Here is a 20,145-nt window from a genome sequence, read left to right on the forward strand (position 1 = left end):
TGTGTACTTTCACAATCGCTATTGAAAGGATTTACGGGGTGTCATCCCAGAAATACAGAAACAGAGAGATATGGAGCAGTGATTCTCAACCTGTGGGTCGGGAAAATAATATACATAATTTTCCTTGCAGTGCGAGGCGTTTTGAGCTTGTAGATCTGCTTGCTATTTTTACAATAAATTATCTGTGGAGCCGAGTCAAGTCAAACAAAATGCCTCAACTCAAATCAGGGTTGGGGGGTCCCCGGTTCAAATATGATTATTTTGGGGGGGTCACAGCCTAAAAAGGATGAGAACCACTGATATAGAGGGAGAAAGGAGGAGAGAGAACATTGTAAAGACAGGCACAATGTGTGTATGTGGGGAGGGGTCTACGAATGGTCCTGACAGCCTGCCCTGCCATATGAGACCTGTTGAAAACTTTGGATTCCCCCAGACAGTCACGGATCATGTGTCACATTGTGGTGCCTCCACAACTGAAGCCGCACCTGATGGGGCAGCCAATGTTAGACCAGCGGTTCTCAAAGTGGGTTTGGGGGACCCCCAGGGGGTCCCAGCTATATTGGTTAATACAGCATCAAAATTAGTTTAACCACTTTAACCCTATATATATATAAATTACTTATTGGAAAATAGCCAATCTGCAAGCTCATAAGGCGTTGCAATCTTGTAGATCTGGTATTTTCTATAAATCCTGAACAAAATATGATCATTTTGGGGCACCAGACAAGACTACTAAACAACGATTTGATTTGAATAGATAATTTGTGACAGGCATCTCTGCCTTTTCTTTACAGTAGGTTTGACAAACTGAGCAACACTCGGGTTGCTCCGAATGTGGTGATCGATTTCTGTTCCGCCCGCTGGCTGCAGGCATGTTCCAGCGGACGAGGTCACATCATGCTAATCGGGGTCCCACAAACTACACTTTTGTTTCCCGTATATTTATCAGCCTTTAGGCCGTTTCACAGCCTGTGGCAAAAACTAATACGTGTCTGGTGGTCTATTTTTGTCTGCGTGCCACTCACTGAAAGCAGCCAAATATGACAGTGAAAAAAATATCATGCATGGGATAATCCACTGGCCATTATAATATCCAAGCTTAAAAAAAAAAAAAAAGAAACAGGCGCACCCAGATATTGTCTGGGCCGGTCATTAGAAACGTTCTGTATCTGCCACTGTGTGTGTGTGAAACAGGCGCACCCAGATATTGTCTGGGCCGGTCATTAGAAACGTTCTGTATCTGCCACTGTGTGTGTGTGTGTGTGTGTGTGTGTGTGTGTGTATGTGTGTGTGTGTGTGTGTGTGTGTGTGTAGGCACACACACAACAAGCAAGCGGACAGTATAACCGTGTGTGTGTGAGACACACACACACACACACACACACACACACACACACACACACACACACACACACACACACACACACACACACACACACACACACACACACACACACACACACACACACACACACACACACACACACACACACACACACACACACACACACACACACACACACACAACGGCTGGGTGATACAACTTCAAATCAATATCAGGATTATTTCAAACTTTCGCCTTGATTATGATCAACGCACCATTATGTAATGTACACTATGAGTTGTGAGCGTTACGTTTGCTATTTTTGTACAGCATATAACACAAGGTTAAGTGGTAACAAGACATGTTTCTTTTCCGTTTTCCTACTGAAACCAACGAATGATGGCGCTTGCAAAAATACAATACTTTCGCCCACTTGTGATGATGCTGTGACACCATAAAATGGATTCTTTATTCGTGCCCAGCTCTACCATGCACACAGAGAGGGAGAGATGAAGACGTAGGAGATAGTGAGAGAAAGACACATAAAAGAACCCTTACATAGAGAGGGGGAAGAGAAGAGGAAGGGCTTCAGATGATGACGCAGGTTTGTCTTAAATGTAAAGGGTCACACCGTTATTAGTCATCATCACTCCACAACCAACGGCGAGCCAAGAAACAGCAGGACAGCAGGCACAAACCTCTTATCTCCCTGTGTTTTAACTTTTTAACGCCCTACTTGATCACACTACACTGACTACAGCATACATGGGCAACTGGTGGCCCGGGGGCCACATGCGGCCCCCACCTTCACTTAATGCGGCCCACAGGTTAATACCAGAATACTGAATATATTATTGATTTCAGCTGTTTCAATTCCAAACATGACCTGCCCGTCTATATTAGTAGCTTAATGACTAATATAGTAGTATTAAAATGTATTTTTTATGTCCAATGTAATTGTATTTAGGTTAATAAAGTTAACATGAGTAGTAACTAAATGTGTTTGAAATTAAATCAGGATTCCAATTAAGAAATAACAAAAAATTATTCAGGATTCCAATTCAAAAGAAGCAAAAATAGCCGATCTACAAGCTCAAAACGCATCGCAGCGCGATGCGTTTTGAGCTTGTAGATCTGCTATTTTTGCTTCTATTGTATGCGATACTAGAATGACAAAGTAGGACGTAGCAATGTACAATGTGGCCCTCTGGAGTGAAGGTGGATATATAGTGGCCCTCGCCATCATCAAAGTTGCCCACCCCTTATTATACATCGATAACGTCAGGCACAAACCTCTCATCTCCCTGTGTTTTAACTTTGTGTTTTTTCATAAATTAACGACCTACTTGATCACACTACAGCGTCACACAAAAGCATCAAAAGTAGCGGACCTACAAGATCGAAACACGGTGCAAAGCGACACATTTAGAGCTTGTAGATCTGCTCATTTTGCAGTTTTTGAACTTGTAACGCTGAAAAGTAACAACATATCGGACATATGAGGTTTCCACCTGACAGAGACGATATGCTGTAATTTGCTGCCTTGGGAAATAAGTTCAGAGAGCCTGCTCCCATATCAGAGCGCTCTGGACGGCTTTCAGCATCATAGATCAGTGGTTGTCAGACTTTCTTTTTATTTCAAGGACCTCCGTAACTGCAGACCTGCAGTAAAAAGTCCACTTGGAACCCCATAAAAGACCCAGAGGTTCCCTCCCTGTACCCCACTTTGAGACACACTGTCATGATATTAGTTAATGTACAAACAGTCGGAGAGATCCTGATATTCATTCATTAACGTTGCCATTTTCATCTTTTAATATTCTTGTGTACGATAAATGAAGTGTCAGCTTTAGTTTATGCACGACATGGGAGTCAAGTCAGCTCTGTTCTCATACCTCATTAACATATCTGCTGGTCATTATGTCACATGACTGCCATACTCCAATCAAAGCTCTCAATTAGTAGGGAAGGCTCCTTTAAATACGGCTTGGTTTCTCTACCAATGCTTGGTTTCCGAAGCTTCGGAATCATTTGCCTCTTGCTGCCTCCTCCACCCCAGCCTCCACCTTTGCCACGATCAGTCTGGCTAAGCTCAAATACTTGTGATTGTCTGATTAAGTTACATCAATGTGGTTAAGCTCAAATACTGTGATTTTGACTAAGTTCATGTCAATGTTGTTAAGCTCAATACTGTGATTTTTACTATGTTACATGTCAAGGTTAAGCTCAAATACAGTGATTTTGACTAAGTTACACGTCAACGTATTGCTACTATTCTGCTATTGTATGCCTATTGCTTTGCGTTCCCTGATTTTGCTTAGCATGCTCAGAAAAGCTCGCACAAAACTTAAGGGAGCATCTCCTATCGCGGAGCCCTTTCAACGCCAAGATTAACTGTATTCCATTTATGCTATAAATGGTTAAATCTGCTTGTTGTGTATTCCATTTAGCAATAAATGGTTAAATGACTTGACATGAATGTTCCTGACTAAATGAATCCCAGTATGGTGAAGATGATTACAGGTTTTGTTACTGCCATTATTCAGCACCAGACAAGCTGCAACCAAGGCATCCACTTTAAACGTGGCATTCCTCTTTTGTGCACATCATTAATTAAAGGCAATTTTTTTCTAAAATACTTTGTAAATTAACATATTTTACAGCGCAGATCCACAGCCTAATGCATATCAAACTGGGGGGTCCTTGAAAAAGGTTAAGAAGCACTGCTTCATAGGTAATATGAGCTCGTAATATAATGATATATAGTGTTGACCTCCAAACCTAAAGAGGACAGCTTAAATGCATCCTGGTGTGAGGTGCATCAAACAGCAGTGCTACTGGAACAGCTTTCACTAATCACTTTCACATACTCACACATTTAGCCCTGCAACTATCAATTATTTTATTAGCTACTATTCTATCAATTCCTTTTTCGATTATTCGAGAAGCGCTGTATATTCTTAACATATCTTCCTTTTTTCTACAATCAAATATTTAATTGGTGTCACGCAGAATCGCAGATATAGTGAAAATAGACGGTCTGCCAGCTCACAACTCGACACATCATGCAACAAAAATGATCGATTCTTTTTTTTATATATAATCGATCGATCGGCCAGTTCGATTAACTGTTGCACCCCTACCCACAAGGCCACAACCACACAGGAACAAATCTAAAGTACAAGCGTGCATGCGTGGACATTCCATTCATGAACACACACTCACACTCGGCAGCGGCAGACGATACATTTAAGCGGCTGGCTGCAGCAGCTTTCTCACTGACATCTGTCTGTCTGAGTCTGACTGCATGTCTGTCTGTCTGTCTGTCAGGGCTGAAAGGCACAGTGGTTATAGGATAGGTTACAGTCGCGGGCCTCCTGAGTTAATCTGCTGCTGACTGCTGTCGCTTGCAGCGCCGCTGCTCTCAGCCCCCCCTCCGCCTGCCAGTGCAACTAGTTACAGAGCTAAATGAACAAAGGACAATAACAGAGCTGTCACTTGTCAGCAGAGGCAGAGAGAGAGAGACACACACAGAGAGAGAGAGACAGAGACAGAGACAGACAGAGAGGGAGTTCAGAAGCTTCCTTCCAGTATGTTTACTAGATGTTGTGTTCAGAGGGGGGCTTCCCTACTCTGAACCGAAAAAAAGGATGCAAGATGTCATGGACTAAACTCCATCAAAGCAGTCCAAATGCTCTTAATGATTATTTACTTGAAATGCTCAGTGTATGCACCGCACATACGTCAACGTTGCATGGTCGGTACAAAGTATAAATTGGGCTTGAGAGTAAAAGTGATAAAGCAGGGTTTCCTGCAAGATGGGTGTTACTGGAGGGGGTACAGTTACAGTATAGTAATACATTGGCACAGTATAGATACCGCAGGAATGTAAAGTATCTCAATAGAGATATAATACACAATGTGACAGTGGATTCACTTAGTTTATGTTTTAACCGTATCAACGGTGAAAACAAAACATCTCCAGAAGACAGCATATTACGCAGCAATTGCACTCTAAACTTAACTGGTCTGGCGGAATGATGTAAAGTACAAGCTTTCAATGTAAGCTTTGAGTGATGCCGTTTTTAAATGGGCTCCTCTCGAACACGTTTGACCAACTACTAATTCACTTGTTATTGATCATCATAGCAGCACTTATAATTATATGGGAAAGTGTTTTATGTACTTTTTGATAGAATGGTAAGAAAAGGGCAAAAATAATTAGACGTGAGCTAAGAAAGAGATGATTTCTTTAAAAATATAGAAGGTTAGTGGTGTGTGTCTGAAGAATGCAGTATAAACAAGATGTTTTATTCATATAATGTTCAACCTTTCACTCTACTCAATTAATGAATTACTGACCATACCTCCTACAAGGAGTGGTGAGTAGGAAGGTAGGTTGTTGTGGTTTGTTGTTGACTGTCCCTCACTCACATACACCAAGAGGGGGCTAAAGAGGCTAGCAGGAGAAGCTATAGCCTTCATCCTGCATTAATGAACTACAGCTTGATAGTGGGATGTTTAAAAAGCTACTAATGTTACATAGCACTACTCTGGTGGTAAACAGTGAACATGTGAGCCGCTGGCTAGCAGCAGCTATGGAGCTAAGTACAGATACAGAGCTAATGTTAGCTATAGGCTCGCTAAAGGATGTTGCACCAAAACTGGAGACCTGTCAAGTTCGGTGACTCGGGTCATTGGTCTTTTTTCACTTGATTGATTGATTGAAGAATTTATTAGAAGTTTGCAATAGAAAAAAGTACAGTTTCATGACAGTACAAATCACTGGTACAAGGTCAACTAAAAGGAGATCCTAGAAAGCCGAGGCTTATTTCCACAGGAACCACACTTTAAGTATCTCATATAACATTAAACACTCCAGTGTTTACAAACTACCAACAACAAAACAGTTCATTAAAAAAAATGTTTTCTGCGTACGGTACGGATCCCTCCTAACAAGAACTGATCAGTCACCATGAGAATATAAAAGCACGACTCCCACTTCTAATTGTTATTTTTAATTAAACAACTTGTAAAGGTTTTGCTAAGGTTTCCCACGTGTCTTTACATTGTCCAAAGAAATATTAATGTTCTAATAAAACGATAACTTTAATTATCAAGGCGTCTTTATTTCATGTAAACATCATGCATAACACTGTTATGTGTTGTGCAATGATTCATCATGTCCATTGTGCTATTGTCTATCTATAATGCTGCAGGTTAACGCAGAATCAGATGAGAATGTGTCAGTGAAAATCATTCAACTAACACTAACATCATTAAACAAAAAAATACAAATAACTCACTCTGTACCTCTAAATAACCAGCCTTTACCTAACTGGTGAAAACATGTCGCAATGTCGCACAAAGTGACATCAGATCATTTATGTGACTGGGTTTCCTGACTGGAAACCCCATAGGTTTGGATAAAGACTATCATAGATGTATTTATGTTTTATATTTGCACATCATAGATAGGCAAATATCAAAATCGATCAAATGCATCAAGTCTTACTCTTAATCCAAAGTTTATAGGAAAACCACAAATATCTTCCTTTTCACAGAATCTGACATGAAATGTGCAACAACAAACGAAGCTTGCGTGGTCAGGGAGCGACAGAATTCGCTAGAGCACAGGTGTGTGTGTAACAACAAAGTGGACAACTTTCTGTTAATCCTCTCTCATGATGATCATGATGCCTGGTTACACACACACAGACACAAACACACACAGCTTCACTTAGCATTAGCATGCTGGGCTAGCTCGCCCTGGACAGTAGTACAGTGAGTGCACGGAACGGGAGCAGCAGCATTTTGAACATTAGGAGGAGGACCCGGGCTGTATTATAACGGTTCAGACGTACCATCGTACAAATCGAGGCGATCTTTCGGACTGTCATCAGTATTTCCATCCGTAAGCCGCCATATTGGACCGATCACCCCGGTGTTGAAATGGTTTCACAGCCCGATGCAGGCTGCGGAGTTCCGGGGGGGAAAAGCTTCTTTGCTCGGAGCCTCTACGTCCCTCAGTCCGTCCGAGTCCACAATGATGATGATGGTGGGTGGTGGTGGTGGGCTGGAGACTGGGTCCCATCGTCCAAAGGGACGGTGGCGCCGGGCCAGTGCTGTTGATTGGTTTTCGTTGGTTGTCAACGGCAACGGCGAGTTTTTTTTGCTGCGAGGTTCGACTTGCAAAGTGCAACCCTGCTTTGTCGATCTCTTGAGAGTACATTTTCAAAATATGAATTAATTCATTTAAAACAATAAAAAGCATCCATAAAATACTTTTTTGTTCTAAAGTAGCTAAAATGCCAGATCTACACGACAACCATGAAAAGTGACAGAAATTGTGTCCATTTCACCCTAATAAACTGAAAAATCACTAACTTCAATATTGCAATTCTGATAATTACTGTAATTGCCTTATTGCCTTTTTTGAAGCAAATACATTAATCTATTTTTTTGTAATTAGCATATTATTATACACTCAAGAACATTTTTGCCAAAGAAAAAAATTAAAGATAGAAACTCATTAATCTAGTATCTTCAAAGCCATAAAGATTAAGACTTGAAAAAATATCCTGTTTGTCTTTATGTGTAACCTCGGAACTGTAATTGCGACTGCATTTAGTATGAAAACCTGCAGATGTCTGTTCGTCCGTGCGTCACGCCTCATGTCACTGTCACTGCTCCATATGGCCAAGACATCTCTATATATGGAGATAATGGAGCTGGCCAATATTTCCTCTACATCTGACTTCAGGGGACTACAGATATGGATATATCTGACCTGTTCTGACGTCACAACTAGAAAGATGCAAGTGGAAATTGCAAGTGGTTGTCGTGACGCAAATTTACTAAATTAATTTTAATACCTTGTGAATTCTTTCCATTCAAGTCACTGGGGAAAATTAATTTACAAATACATTAATGCCCATATATGGAGATCCCTGATGTCATCAATATTAAGCCCATTTATCAAGCCCATATATGGACATACTGTGTCTGGTCTATGATGTCACACATCTATGATGTCAGCCATCTCCATATTTGGGAAAGTTTCATTTTAATTCAAATCAATGGAAATGAATTGAATACAAAAAGACCCCAAGGCCCAATGTAAACAAGCCACTGCTTTCTTGGGTTTAAATCCTATTAGACCAGACCTTGTAGGCTATCTGAACTGTTTTGTCCTCAATGTCCTGTAGTCTACTTTTCCTACCTGAAGTGCAAATAAAGTATTCAATCAATCAATCAATCAATCAAAAATCAATCAACCTTTTTTTTAAAGAACACAGTGAGAATAATGGTAATTTGATGTCCACAGTACACACGATCACTTATAGGCATTTTTCTAACACAATTCTACTCTTGTTTTATGCATTCATCGACATAATATAATAATATAATGATGATGATATAATGATTTATAATGATGATGAAATGTTACACCGAGAATATTGAGTCCGTTGCCTAATAGCCAATCACAGCGTGACAGTCCCGCCGGGACATGGGATCTGGAGGACTCTACCCTTCAGAGAATGAGGGCGTGTCTCTGACTACTGGGATACGGTGGTGAGCTCGATTCATGGCACGATCCCGCGCTACGTGGGGCGTTGTGTCTTTCTTGCACACACTCGAGTTGGAAAACACCTCAGTCTATTGGGAACACACGATATATCGAGCCACCCCAAAGCAAGCGGGCTGTTATTGGCCCGTTTCAGTACCCGGCCGCGTAGTGCTGCTTCTGTGAACCACATTTCATTCACTGTGTCTGCAGCACATGAATTACAACAAGTGCATGTGGTTTACAAAAGGAAATCCATGCAGCCCAAAGTGCCTTATCTGTAGGCCTACAAACACTATTATTAGGCTCTGTTATAGGGGCTGTTAAGTATGACATCATTTTGTAGGCAGAGGAGAATTTCTGCCCCCAGTTTCCGTGAATCTTTTTACTATTTTTACTATTTACCCATTTTTCTTCTCTTTGTTGTTGAAAGGAAGATGTTAGAATTATACTTCAGTCGTTATTTTTGTCTCGGATCTGTTGAAAATAGCGAGGGACAGAAAATGCTCTGGGGGCAGATTCTCCTCTGCCTACAAAATGATGTCACGGCTTAAAAGCCCCTACTATTATTGTTATTATTAGTAGGCCTACCATGTTACTATTATTAATAATAATTATGTATTATTATTATTTATTTAGTAGCCTAGTAGTAGTAGTAGTATAGTAGTAGTAGGCTAGACGAGGCTAGTAAAGGCCACAGTCATTAAGGCATATAAGTTAATAACAGTGTTATAATACTATGCTATTATTTTTGACATTTTACAAATAATAGTCCAATGTACATAATTGTTGGCTATATTAGAATAGACTAGGCTATTAGATCCATTAATAAAACCTTTCTTATAGGCTGTCTGTGACGGTGGGACTACACCAAGCCGTTTCGCGCGCGTCAGTGCGTATGCGTGCGTATGCGGGGCGCGCGCGCGTATGTGCGTTTTGGATAGATCCAATGTATGTCAGTTCAGCAGGCTACACCAGGCGTACGGATAGCGCGAACCACGGATACGCATTCCCTAAAAATAGGATCGGTTCTATTTTTTAAGCACGCCTATGCGTTTTGTACACAGACTATCTGGTCTTCCTCACATATACTCCCTCCTTGGTGTAGCCTGGAGCGTTTACGCATACGCGAGCCTCTTCACGGACAGTACGCGCGTATATGCACATTTTTTGGTGTAGTCCCACCGTACTCCCTCCTTGGTGTAGCCTGGAGCGTTTACGCATACGCGAGCCTCTTCACGGACAGTACGCGCGTATGTGCACATTTTTTGGTGTAGTCCCACCGTGAGAGAGAAGTTTGTTTTATCACGCCCCCGTCTGTCTGTCTCTGACTCACTCTCTCTCTCTCTCTCTCTCTCTCTCTCTCTCTCTCTCTCTCTCTCTCTCTCTCTCTCTCTCTCTCTCTCTCTCTCTCTCTCTCTCTCTCCTTCCCTCCCCCCCTCCCCTCACAGCAGCTTGAGAAGCTCCTGCTGCCTGCAATGCATGCCTTCATTCGCCCACCGCCCCTTCGACGACGCATGCACGTCTACTTCTGCTGGATTATTAATGCACCATACGGTATATAGGAGGGGACTTTGGTTCACATGGTGGTCCTGAGGGCAAAGAACGGGCGGAGGAATGAATGCTCCATGCAAATGCAATCAACTCTAGCCAGAGGAACACCCAGGCTGCTGAGACAGTCAGGGAGACTGCACTCCAACTGGGATAAATGAGTTGTTGCGGCTGTATAACGGTAAACCGCTGATACCAGCCTGACTGGCACTGTCCTGGACTTGATGATGATGATGATGTTCTGAACGGAAGAAGACAGAACGACAGAGAGGTCAGCTAAATGCGTGTGACCGCGGACCCACCTCCCAGAACAATGAATAACAGTGGTTCTAGCAACTTTCTGCTAGTTCCCATCCCGGAGTATCCCGCCCTGCCCCTGGACTGCGTTCCCATTAACAAGAATGTCAAGATCGTGGTTCTGGGAGCGAGTAACGTCGGGAAAACAGGTAGGCTAGTACCGTCCTGAACCCTATAGGCTAGTTGATATTTGACCAGTGAAAGGGAGAAGTTGTGAGAAAAGTATTGATAAAAAATAAAATAAAAAATATTGAGGAGAATAGAGGAGAATCACTGCAGTCACGGATGAGATATTTATTTAGGCTTATATTAGAATTTGTATCTATTTAATTAATTAATTCAAGCTGTTTCATGTTTTAACTTGGAATTTGTTACGCTGTTCTTTTACGCACCTTGGTTTAGTAACGCTGATGAAGTGATACGAGACGACAGGGGGCGACACATACGTGTTCTCTTTTAATTGAGCACGTCCATATAAAAAACAAAGGACTTCATTTAATATCATGTCACTCTCAGTATCATGTCACTCTCAGTATCAGTTTGATTGTCATTTTGCAATGAAAGTCAACTCAACAGAATCCTTATAAACTAACTCACTGACTGGTGACTGGAGTATTGCATTGGAGGTGACACATATCTTGTCTCTTTTAAGCTCTGATTGTTAGGTTTCTGACCAAGAGGTTCATTGGGGATTATGAGGCGAATACTGGTGAGTTTACATCTATACATGGTGTGTGTGTGTGTGTGTGTGTGTGTGTGTGTGTGTGTGTGTGTGTGTGTGTGTGTGTGTGTGTGTGTGTGTGTGTGTGTTTGTGCGCACATGTGTGTGTGTGTGTGTGTGTGTGTGTGTGTGTGTGTGTGTGTGTGTGTGTGTGTGTGTGTGTGTGTGTGTGTTAGGGTGACCAGATGTCCCCCTTTGCGTGGGACAGTCCCACATTTCCATGACTTTTCAGGCGTCCCCCAAATTGAGAGACTGTCCCACATTGTGACTGGCAGGTGTTGATATAGGTGCGCTGATTGTTGCTGAAGCTCTACGTGAGTTCACAGCAAGCTAGACTGGACCACACTGGACTACTTAATGTTATAGGGCATTCCATTGTAATGTAAATCTCTCATTGTCTCTTTTACCTGCAAGATATGTTTTTAAGACTGTTATTAAAATAACAAGAGAAATATCCCCTATAGGGGGGTAAATAACAATTAATAGGCAGTATTAGGGCTATGGTCGAATATGACATCAAAGCATAAGCATTTATTAGCAACTTAAGTAATAATTTACTATTAACTCCCTGCCCGCCCGTCCCACATTGTCCCACACAAGTGGTACTTCTGTCCCTCAAATCAACAGTTTGGATCTGGTCACCCTAGTGTGTGTGTGTGTGTGTGTGTGTGTGTGTGTGTGTGTGTGTGTGTGTGTGTGTGTGTGTGTGTGTGTGTGTGTGTGTGTGTGTGTGTGTGTGTGTGTGTGTGTGTGCGTGCGTGCGTGCGCATGCGTGTGTGTGTGTGTGTGTGTGCCTGCCTGCCTGCCTGCATGTCTGTCTGTGCCTCTGTGGGGTGTGTCAGTCTATGTGTCTGTCTCAAATCTCCTCAAACTCATGTATTCATTCTGTCATTGATTGATGAACCAACCAATCCTATAATTCATCCATTAATCCGTGCCACCCTTCCATCCGCCCAAGCCATTCAGGCGTAATCTATTCATTCATACATTAAATTATTAATTCATCCATCCATTAAGATGTATAGTCATTCATTCAAGCCATTATTCATTTGAACGTTCAATTATTCATCCATCCTTTAACCTCGATCGTAGTCCCCCTGGGGGCTGTACAAGGCCCCCCTTCTTTCCCCCCTCTGGTCTACACTAAATATTTTCACTGAAAATTGCTGATCTACAAGCCAAGTCATTCATGCATTCATGCATTCATTCATTCATTCATCCATTCATCCATTCATCCATTCATTGTGCCTGTCTCTCTCCCTAGGTGCTCTGTACTCCAGGAAGATCAACCTGGATGGAGAACAGGTCTCCTTACAGGTCCAAGACACACCCTGTGTCTCTCTGCAGGTAACTGCTGAATGGAAAGATAGAGAGAGGGAGAGGAAGGGAGGGAGGGAGCGAGAGAGAGAGAGGGGGGTTGAGCGCGACAGCACAAAAAAAATAGGACCTTGAAGTACCTTTGGTAACCGTACCTGATACCAGGTACTAATACAAAACCCCAAAACTGAGGGTAGCGTAGCGCTATGGTGTGCCGTTCCAGGACTATGCAATTGAAAGGGGCCAACAGAGGGGCCTTTTCCACCGGCAAAGAACCGGTTCTGGTTCTTCCTCCTGCCTATGGGATGAACCAGAGGTGAGCTTTTCCACTGAGAACCGGAGTTGGTTCCGAACCGTAAAAGGTGGTTCAGAACTGGAACCACAAAATCCTTGTTTTTTGTGGTTCCAGAGCCAAATCCTTGGCTCTGGTTCAATCTGGTGGAAACGCAAGCCGGTTCGCAAGAACGAACCAAGGTTCCCAAGAAAGTTGAACCGGCACTGGTTCTGGAACCGGTTCTTTGCCGGTGGAAAAGGCCCCACAGAGAGACAGAGAGAGAGAGAGTCCGATATACATTTGGTTATAGATGAGGAGAGACAGACAAATTGTCATATCATTGCTATAGCGCAGAAACCTCTTATCTCCATATTCTAACTTTTTGAGGGTTTGTTTTTTGGTAAATGAATGCTATCTTTGCTATTGTTGAATCCTGAAAAGCAACCGTTTTGGTCATAATGAGGTTTCCACCGGACAGAGACTGATATATTGAGTGTGGGACAGAAAGACATGAGAAACTGTTAGATATTGACGTATGGAGTGGGACAGAGAGGCAGACAGAACAGAGAGTGACGGTGACGTCTCTTTTTAGGCATTTCTTGCCCCAAACAGCCCCAAAGATAAGACGCGACAGTGACACAACAATGTTTTGGCTCGGGGGCTTTTATTCATATATCTCTCTAGCCAAACTATACTAGTAAAGCATTCCCAGCTCTTAACTGTTTATGTAGGAATGTGTTTGATGATGAGAGGAGAGTGGTAGTGACGTAAAGACCGCGAGCATAATGAGAGCAACGTGCCGGACAGAACACCCCTCTTTATCTCTCCCGGTCTGTTTACATTAGCAGAGATTTGAGTCGCTCATTACTATAAAATGCTGGCTGGGTGGAGGAAACTGGACCAAACAAACCTCTCTTGCAGATTGATAATGACCATGACAAAACCCGTGGAAACTGAATAAAATTTAAGGTATTTTAGCTTGTGCTCTCGTCCAGTGTGACTTCAGGATAAGCAGATTTAAGCATGGAGCCTAGTCAACGAACAAGGTAAATAGTCATAAAAGTAGAGTGCAAAGAAAAACATGTAGGTCTAGTACTTCTAAGAAACTGGGATACCAGGTAAACATCGAACCAAGCATCTGTCCAAACAGAATGCTGTCTAAATAACATTCTTCACATTTTGTGGTGAAGAAAAAACAAATCTAAAGAACAAAAACAAGGAACAAGGAAGTAGCCTTGGAAACCAGCAGTTCCCGAGCTATGTGGCCCATAAGCCAGGGGCTTATCTGTTTCTATATAGCGTGAGACAGCTTAATGTACAAGTACACCCCTGGACTGGACACGATGACTTTGTACAAGTACACCCCCTGGACATGACACTAGCATGTCGCAGGAACTTAACCCCAATCCAACCCTTGATGTTCAGTGCCAAGCAGGAAAGAACTGGGTAGCATCTTTATTTTTGTATGACTCAGCTGGGGATTGAACCCCGACCTCCCAGTCACAGGGACGGGCGGACAATCTTAAACACAAGGCCACTGAGCTGGGATGTGAACAAGTAGAAGTAACCAACATATCTGCATAGCCTAAACTAGCATCCATCAAAACAATAAATAAAAGCTGACAAGAAGGGATAAAGGGGGGAGGAGTGCTTGGGGGTGAGATGGAGTCTGAAGAGGTCACTCTTCTGACTATGGTGGGAAATTGAGTCTGCAGTTCTGACTGCATGAACATAGGAGTTTATTCTACAGTTTGGGAGCCTGGGAGAAGAGTCTAGGTACCGTAGGATGTGCATGGGTGTCCAAGGTGTTTTAGGGCAGTGGTTCTCAACCTTTTCAGGCCGCGACCCCCCAAAATAATCATATTTTAACTGGGGATCATGTCCCGAAGGTATGGGGGATGCTATGCTTTTGCTTGTCTCATAGGCCACCGCCTGTGTTTTGTACTGGGCGACTCGGAGTCTGCATGACAATGAGGACTCATAAAATAGTTGAATGAATACGTAATGTAGTAAAACTACAGTCACTGCCATTTATGTACACAGGGAGTATAGAGCCAAGAAACTGGATTGTCTATTAATGTATTTTGTTTTCTCTCTCTCTCTCTCTCTCTCTCTCAGGAAGATGCAGATGATCTGTATTGCCAGGAACAGATCAACAGGTAACATTTATTTATCAATTCATGTAGGCCTGTACTCCTTCCTTACTTCCTTGATGTCTGTTTCCTATAGATCAAACAGACATCACCGTGTTCTTATGTCCACATGTTGGGGTCCACACCGCAGTACTGATCAGATTGTTGTGTTTTTAACTGGCAGGTCCATCTACTGGGCAGACGGATATGTCCTGGTCTTCTCCATAACGGACCACAACAGTTACCAGACCATACAGCCACTGTACCAGCACGTCAGACGCATACACCCCTCTGGAAATATACCTGTCATACTGGTGAGGGAGCCTTTTATATGTCAGTGGTTCTCAAAACCCCCAGTTTTGGTACGCATTATTAGGACGACAGACTCAGTTGTCATAACTCTGAGAGTGTACAAATGTAAGGATCCATTTGGTTCCATTTGTACGCTCTCAGAGTTACAGACCTGTCCATTTGGTTTCCCAACTTTCAATAAGTTAGCTCGGGACCCCCTCAAGGACCCCTGGGGGTCTCCAAACCCCACTTTGAGAACCACTGTTTTATGCGTATGTGTACATTTTGTGTTCATGAGGTTGGCATTATTTTGTTTTGTTCATTCAATCATCCATTCATCCATTTCTTAATTTACTCATTAATTTATTCATACTTTGCTTTATCGATTTTAGTCATCAATTCATTTGTAAATGTGATCCGTTTATACCTTCACTCAGGCTATTGCTCCTTCATTATTTCATTAATACATTCAATAAAACCAATAAAATCCACGAGAAACATGATGTGTTAATCTAACCCTCGTGCGGGGAACTCCTGCAGCAACTCAAAGCCCTGGCGGCGGTCTGTGTAGTAGTCCAGACGCCATAATTAGACCAGACCTAATCTAACTGTAATCTGATGTAATCTGATCTAATGTGACGCGTGTAATCCCCAGGTTGGCAACAAGAGTGACCTGCTGCGTGCCCGGCAGGTGCCAGCGGACGAGGGAGAGACGCTAGCTGCCTCGCTAGGTGGGTCTTTAATGCCACCCTCTGTTCTGTCCATTAACCCATTGAGACCTGAGGCTGATTCTAAAAAAGAATGTCTTCTAAATTCTAACAGTTCTCTGAGAAACGGATCAGTGGTGATCAAACCTTTCCATGTCAAGGACCCCCAAAATGACATGTATTTGGCCGCCGACCCCGTCTGAAAATAATTTGTTCCAGGGACCCCACAGAAGTAAAGATTTTAGTTAAAATGTTCACTTTAAAAATATATATTCAAAGATTTGCACACATTCTTTTTTCACACAGATCTAAAAGCTCATAGCGCGGCATGAAGTGACACACTCTGAGCTTGTATATCTGTATATATGTAGGGCTGGGCGATATGGATTTTTTATTATCGCGGTAATAAGTCACTGTTTACCGATGGTATGGCGGTATCTCCCCCAAAAAGTTGTTTTAAATGATAAAAGAAATAAGGAAATAAAAAACATAGTATGCATTACTCAACCGCTGCAGTTATTGCACCTACTCCTATACTGTCACCACACCAACGCAACTCCTTGCAAATAGTCCTAACTCTTACAATAAAAGTTTTAAGGCCATGTCACACCCAATGCAACTCCTTGCAACAGCCATTGGGGATAATGGTTGCAAGTAGTTGCATGCAACAGTTTTGTTGCAAGGAGTTTCGACTAGTTGCATTGGTGTGGACTGGCCTTAAGGGAAGTTCACACCAAGCACTATAACGATAACTGTCGTCATACTGTAGTTCTGCTGTGAACTCTGCCATCAACTTGAGCTAGAACCTTTTTTTTAAATAATATCTTTAGTTAAAAAATATAATTGCGGTATAATTGCGGTATGAACTCCACACCTGGTGTGGCGGTATAGTGGTTATTACACCCAGCCCTAATCATATGTGTTGTTTCTCATGTAAAGCGTGTATGAGCTCATATCAAATAGAATTGCAACAGGTGCTGGATATGAAAAAGTAAAGTACTAGAGAAAAGAGATGATATCCGTTCGCTGTTTTAGAATGTCCTCAAAGTGAATTTAATGTGCCCAACATGAAACGGTATTCATCACTTTGTGTAGACCTTGTACCTGAGGAAGTCCGGTTCAAGTCGTTGTAGTGCATTAAATTAACTTTGGGAGCATTCTAAACCGTGTGCAGATATCATCTCTTTTCCCAAAATTAGTGAGAGTTCTCTTTATAACTAAAGTGAATATAGAATGTTAAGGAACAGCTACAACAGATTGGGGCCTAAATCACAATGTTTGTCCCACAACGCTGTTCAGGAGGTGTTTACTTTGAGGCGTCGGCCAGAGAGAACCATGACGGAGTTCACGCTGCCTTCCTCCATCTGTGTCAAGAGGTAGGAGTGTCTGCACCATTTCTACATGTTGTTCTTTGGTTTTCTGCAACACTGTCACACGGAAGTCATATTGTGACTTATTGAACAAACATCAAAAGGTTAGTTGAAGGGGGTACCCCTTCCCGGGCAGTTCCACAGTCCAGGAATGCGGAAGTCCAGTTCTCAGACCCAAAACGTTCCTCCAAAAAACTGTTAAAATGGCGGGAGCCACGGGAGATCGCCAAGCGAGCTTAGACGAGCGAGTTGCCGCGCCGAGCGTTGGGACGTCCGCTTGAGCCGACTCAGCAACTCTGACTCCGAGTTATGTCCCGATAGGGACAGAATTGTAACTCATATTCCCCAAAAGTCAACATATGCCTTATTTTGCATATAAGAGTCAGATATTGGTCATTGCATGTACTCCTAGGGGCTGGGGCGGCACACTCACACACATACATACAACCAGTAAGACTCCCTAATCGGGAGATAAGCGACCGTAGGACGCTTATCTCCACAAATAGGGCAAAAATTTGTTTTTCCAAAATCCTCCTGATCCATGTTGATGACATGAGTGTAGACATGCTGTGTAGTGATTTTCGTGATTTTAGGGCAAAATCTGTAGGAGCAGTGTCCAAAAATGTGTTTTTAAAAATCGGCCTGAAGGTGGCACTATATGGGACAGATTCATGTTGATGGGATGAGTGTAGACATACTGTGTAGCGATTTGCGTGATTTTAGGGCAAAAACTGTAGGAGCAGTGTCCAAAAATGTGTTTTAAAAATCGGCCTGAAGGTGGCACTAGAAGAGGGCCATGTGAGAAATGAGGGGTGGGGTCTCCGCGTTGCCTTGGCGGACGAATAGGTACCGGCCCCGGCTCTCCCGGACGCTCCTAGCCCGAGTTACGGCATTTTATGTGAGCTGCAGTGGAGGAACAGTACGGTACAACGGCTGCATTGGTATATAAATTGTTTCTCTAAAGTCATATTTGTCCCTGACTTCTGTTTTCCGCCCACAGGTGAGCCGTGCGCTGGGAGGAGGCAACGGGGAGAAGAGGCGGGCAGGCCTTCACCTGGCCCGGCCCAAGTCTCCCAACATGCAGGAGCTGAAGAGACGCTTCAGACAGGTCCTCTCGTCCAAGGTCAAGTCATCGTCCACCACCCTCTGACCTCCGTCTGTTGTCCTGCCCAGAGAGAGAGGGGACAACGTTGGTTCGGTCTGACCCTGCCCGGGGTAACGAGAAGACATACAACCGTTCATGCTGGAACCGTATGCGTCCGTGGTACCGGAATATCTTTCTCTTTGACCACGTCCAGACAGAAGAGTATACGTGTGGTGCTGTATACCTCTACGAGAAATGGTTCCCCCAAGTGGGGTCCAAGGACCCTCAGGGTTCCTTGTGGGGGTTCCAAGCGGTGCTTGAAAAAAGAAAAAGAAAACAACAAAAAATATATTTACATATATACAACCACGCTGCTCTATGAGTAAGACTGACATGGGGCCAATTAAACCCCACTGGGAAAATCTATGTACATTCGTGGAATCATTACAATCTTTGATCACTATCAGAGAGAAGAGGAGATCAAACGGTAATTGTGTTCCTGTACATATATCTCAGTAGATAATGCAGTTCCCACTGAGAAGAACATCCATACAAACAGACTCTAAAATCCTCTCATGGTACTTGGTCATTAATTCATACTGTAAGTTTGAGTCTCAGAGAGACATCAAATTGATCTTATTTTTGGGTCTCGAAATGAAGAAGTTTGGAAACCCTGTGTTAGGGGACAAGGCGGGGACCAGAGAAGTTCTGTGACCACATCAGGGTTCAGGGCAGTATGGAGCCTCCTGGGATTTGGTGCCACATATAAATAGAAGGACAATGGTTGTTTGGAATTTCCCATTTCAGCATTATTCACATGTTACAAGAATCAGAACATTTGGATGGATGGACGGATGGATGGATATATGGATGCATGATGAGCATAATGTTTGTGTCAGGCAGAAACCTTGTATCTCCAATCGTTCATCGTACAACAGTGTTGCACAAAAGCATAGCATTTGTTTTATCGAATCGTCTCTGTCGGGTGGAAACTGTGTCCCAAACTGTTACTTTTTAGGATTCAAATTCAAAAGCATCAAAAGTAGCAGATATACAAGCTTTAAACTTGTTGCTTTGCGCCACATTTCGAGCTTGTAGATCTGCTACTATTGATGCTTTTGTGTGATGCTGTAGTATGATCAAGTAGGGCATTAATTTATGAAATTAAACACAAAAAGTTAGAATATATATGGAGGTATGAAGTTTCTGCCCCACAGCAACAAAATATTGAATCAATGAGAAGTATTAGCACAAGCTTACATTGGATCCATTGGAACACAGGTGCTTTTTTACTTTTTCCTGAAAAGTAACGGTTTTGGACAAACACAGTTTCCGCTCAACAGTGGCTATATGCTGGCTGGAAGGACGGACATATATAGAAGCACAAACGGGAGTCCAATATATGGACGGAAAATGCTGCAGAAAAAAACAAAAAAATAACGAAGACTTAACCACAGTCGACATGACATGATAAGGATACAGAATGCTATCAGTGGCAATTTCTTTTCAC

At 42.7% G+C, this 20,145-nt stretch overlaps 2 protein-coding genes across 2 annotated transcripts in view; one reads left to right on the forward strand and one right to left on the reverse strand.

Annotated features, from left to right (window-relative positions):
- Positions 1–7,344, reverse strand: part of usp12b (ubiquitin specific peptidase 12b) — a 32,091-nt gene extending 24,747 nt beyond the window's left edge. Inside the window, exon 1 of the mRNA XM_080741767.1 lies at positions 7,189–7,344. Within this exon, the coding sequence (XP_080597893.1) occupies positions 7,189–7,236 (48 nt within the window). The 5' untranslated portion in view covers positions 7,237–7,344. The remainder of the gene's footprint in view (positions 1–7,188) is intronic.
- A 3,134-nt stretch (positions 7,345–10,478) lies between these two features.
- On the forward strand, positions 10,479–19,023 carry rasl11a (RAS-like, family 11, member A). Its single transcript, XM_080741783.1, has 8 exons — positions 10,479–10,888; positions 11,392–11,448; positions 12,725–12,807; positions 15,170–15,210; positions 15,368–15,497; positions 16,130–16,205; positions 17,481–17,557; positions 18,552–19,023. Exons 1-8 carry the CDS (start codon positions 10,723–10,725, stop codon positions 18,699–18,701), a joined length of 780 nt encoding a protein of 259 aa, XP_080597909.1. The 5' UTR covers positions 10,479–10,722; the 3' UTR covers positions 18,702–19,023.
- The last annotated feature ends 1,122 nt before the right edge of the window (positions 19,024–20,145 follow it).

Source organism: Nannobrachium achirus (assembly GCF_963921795.1).
Source record: "Nannobrachium achirus genome assembly, chromosome: 14".
Lineage (NCBI taxonomy): Eukaryota > Metazoa > Chordata > Actinopteri > Myctophiformes > Myctophidae > Nannobrachium > Nannobrachium achirus.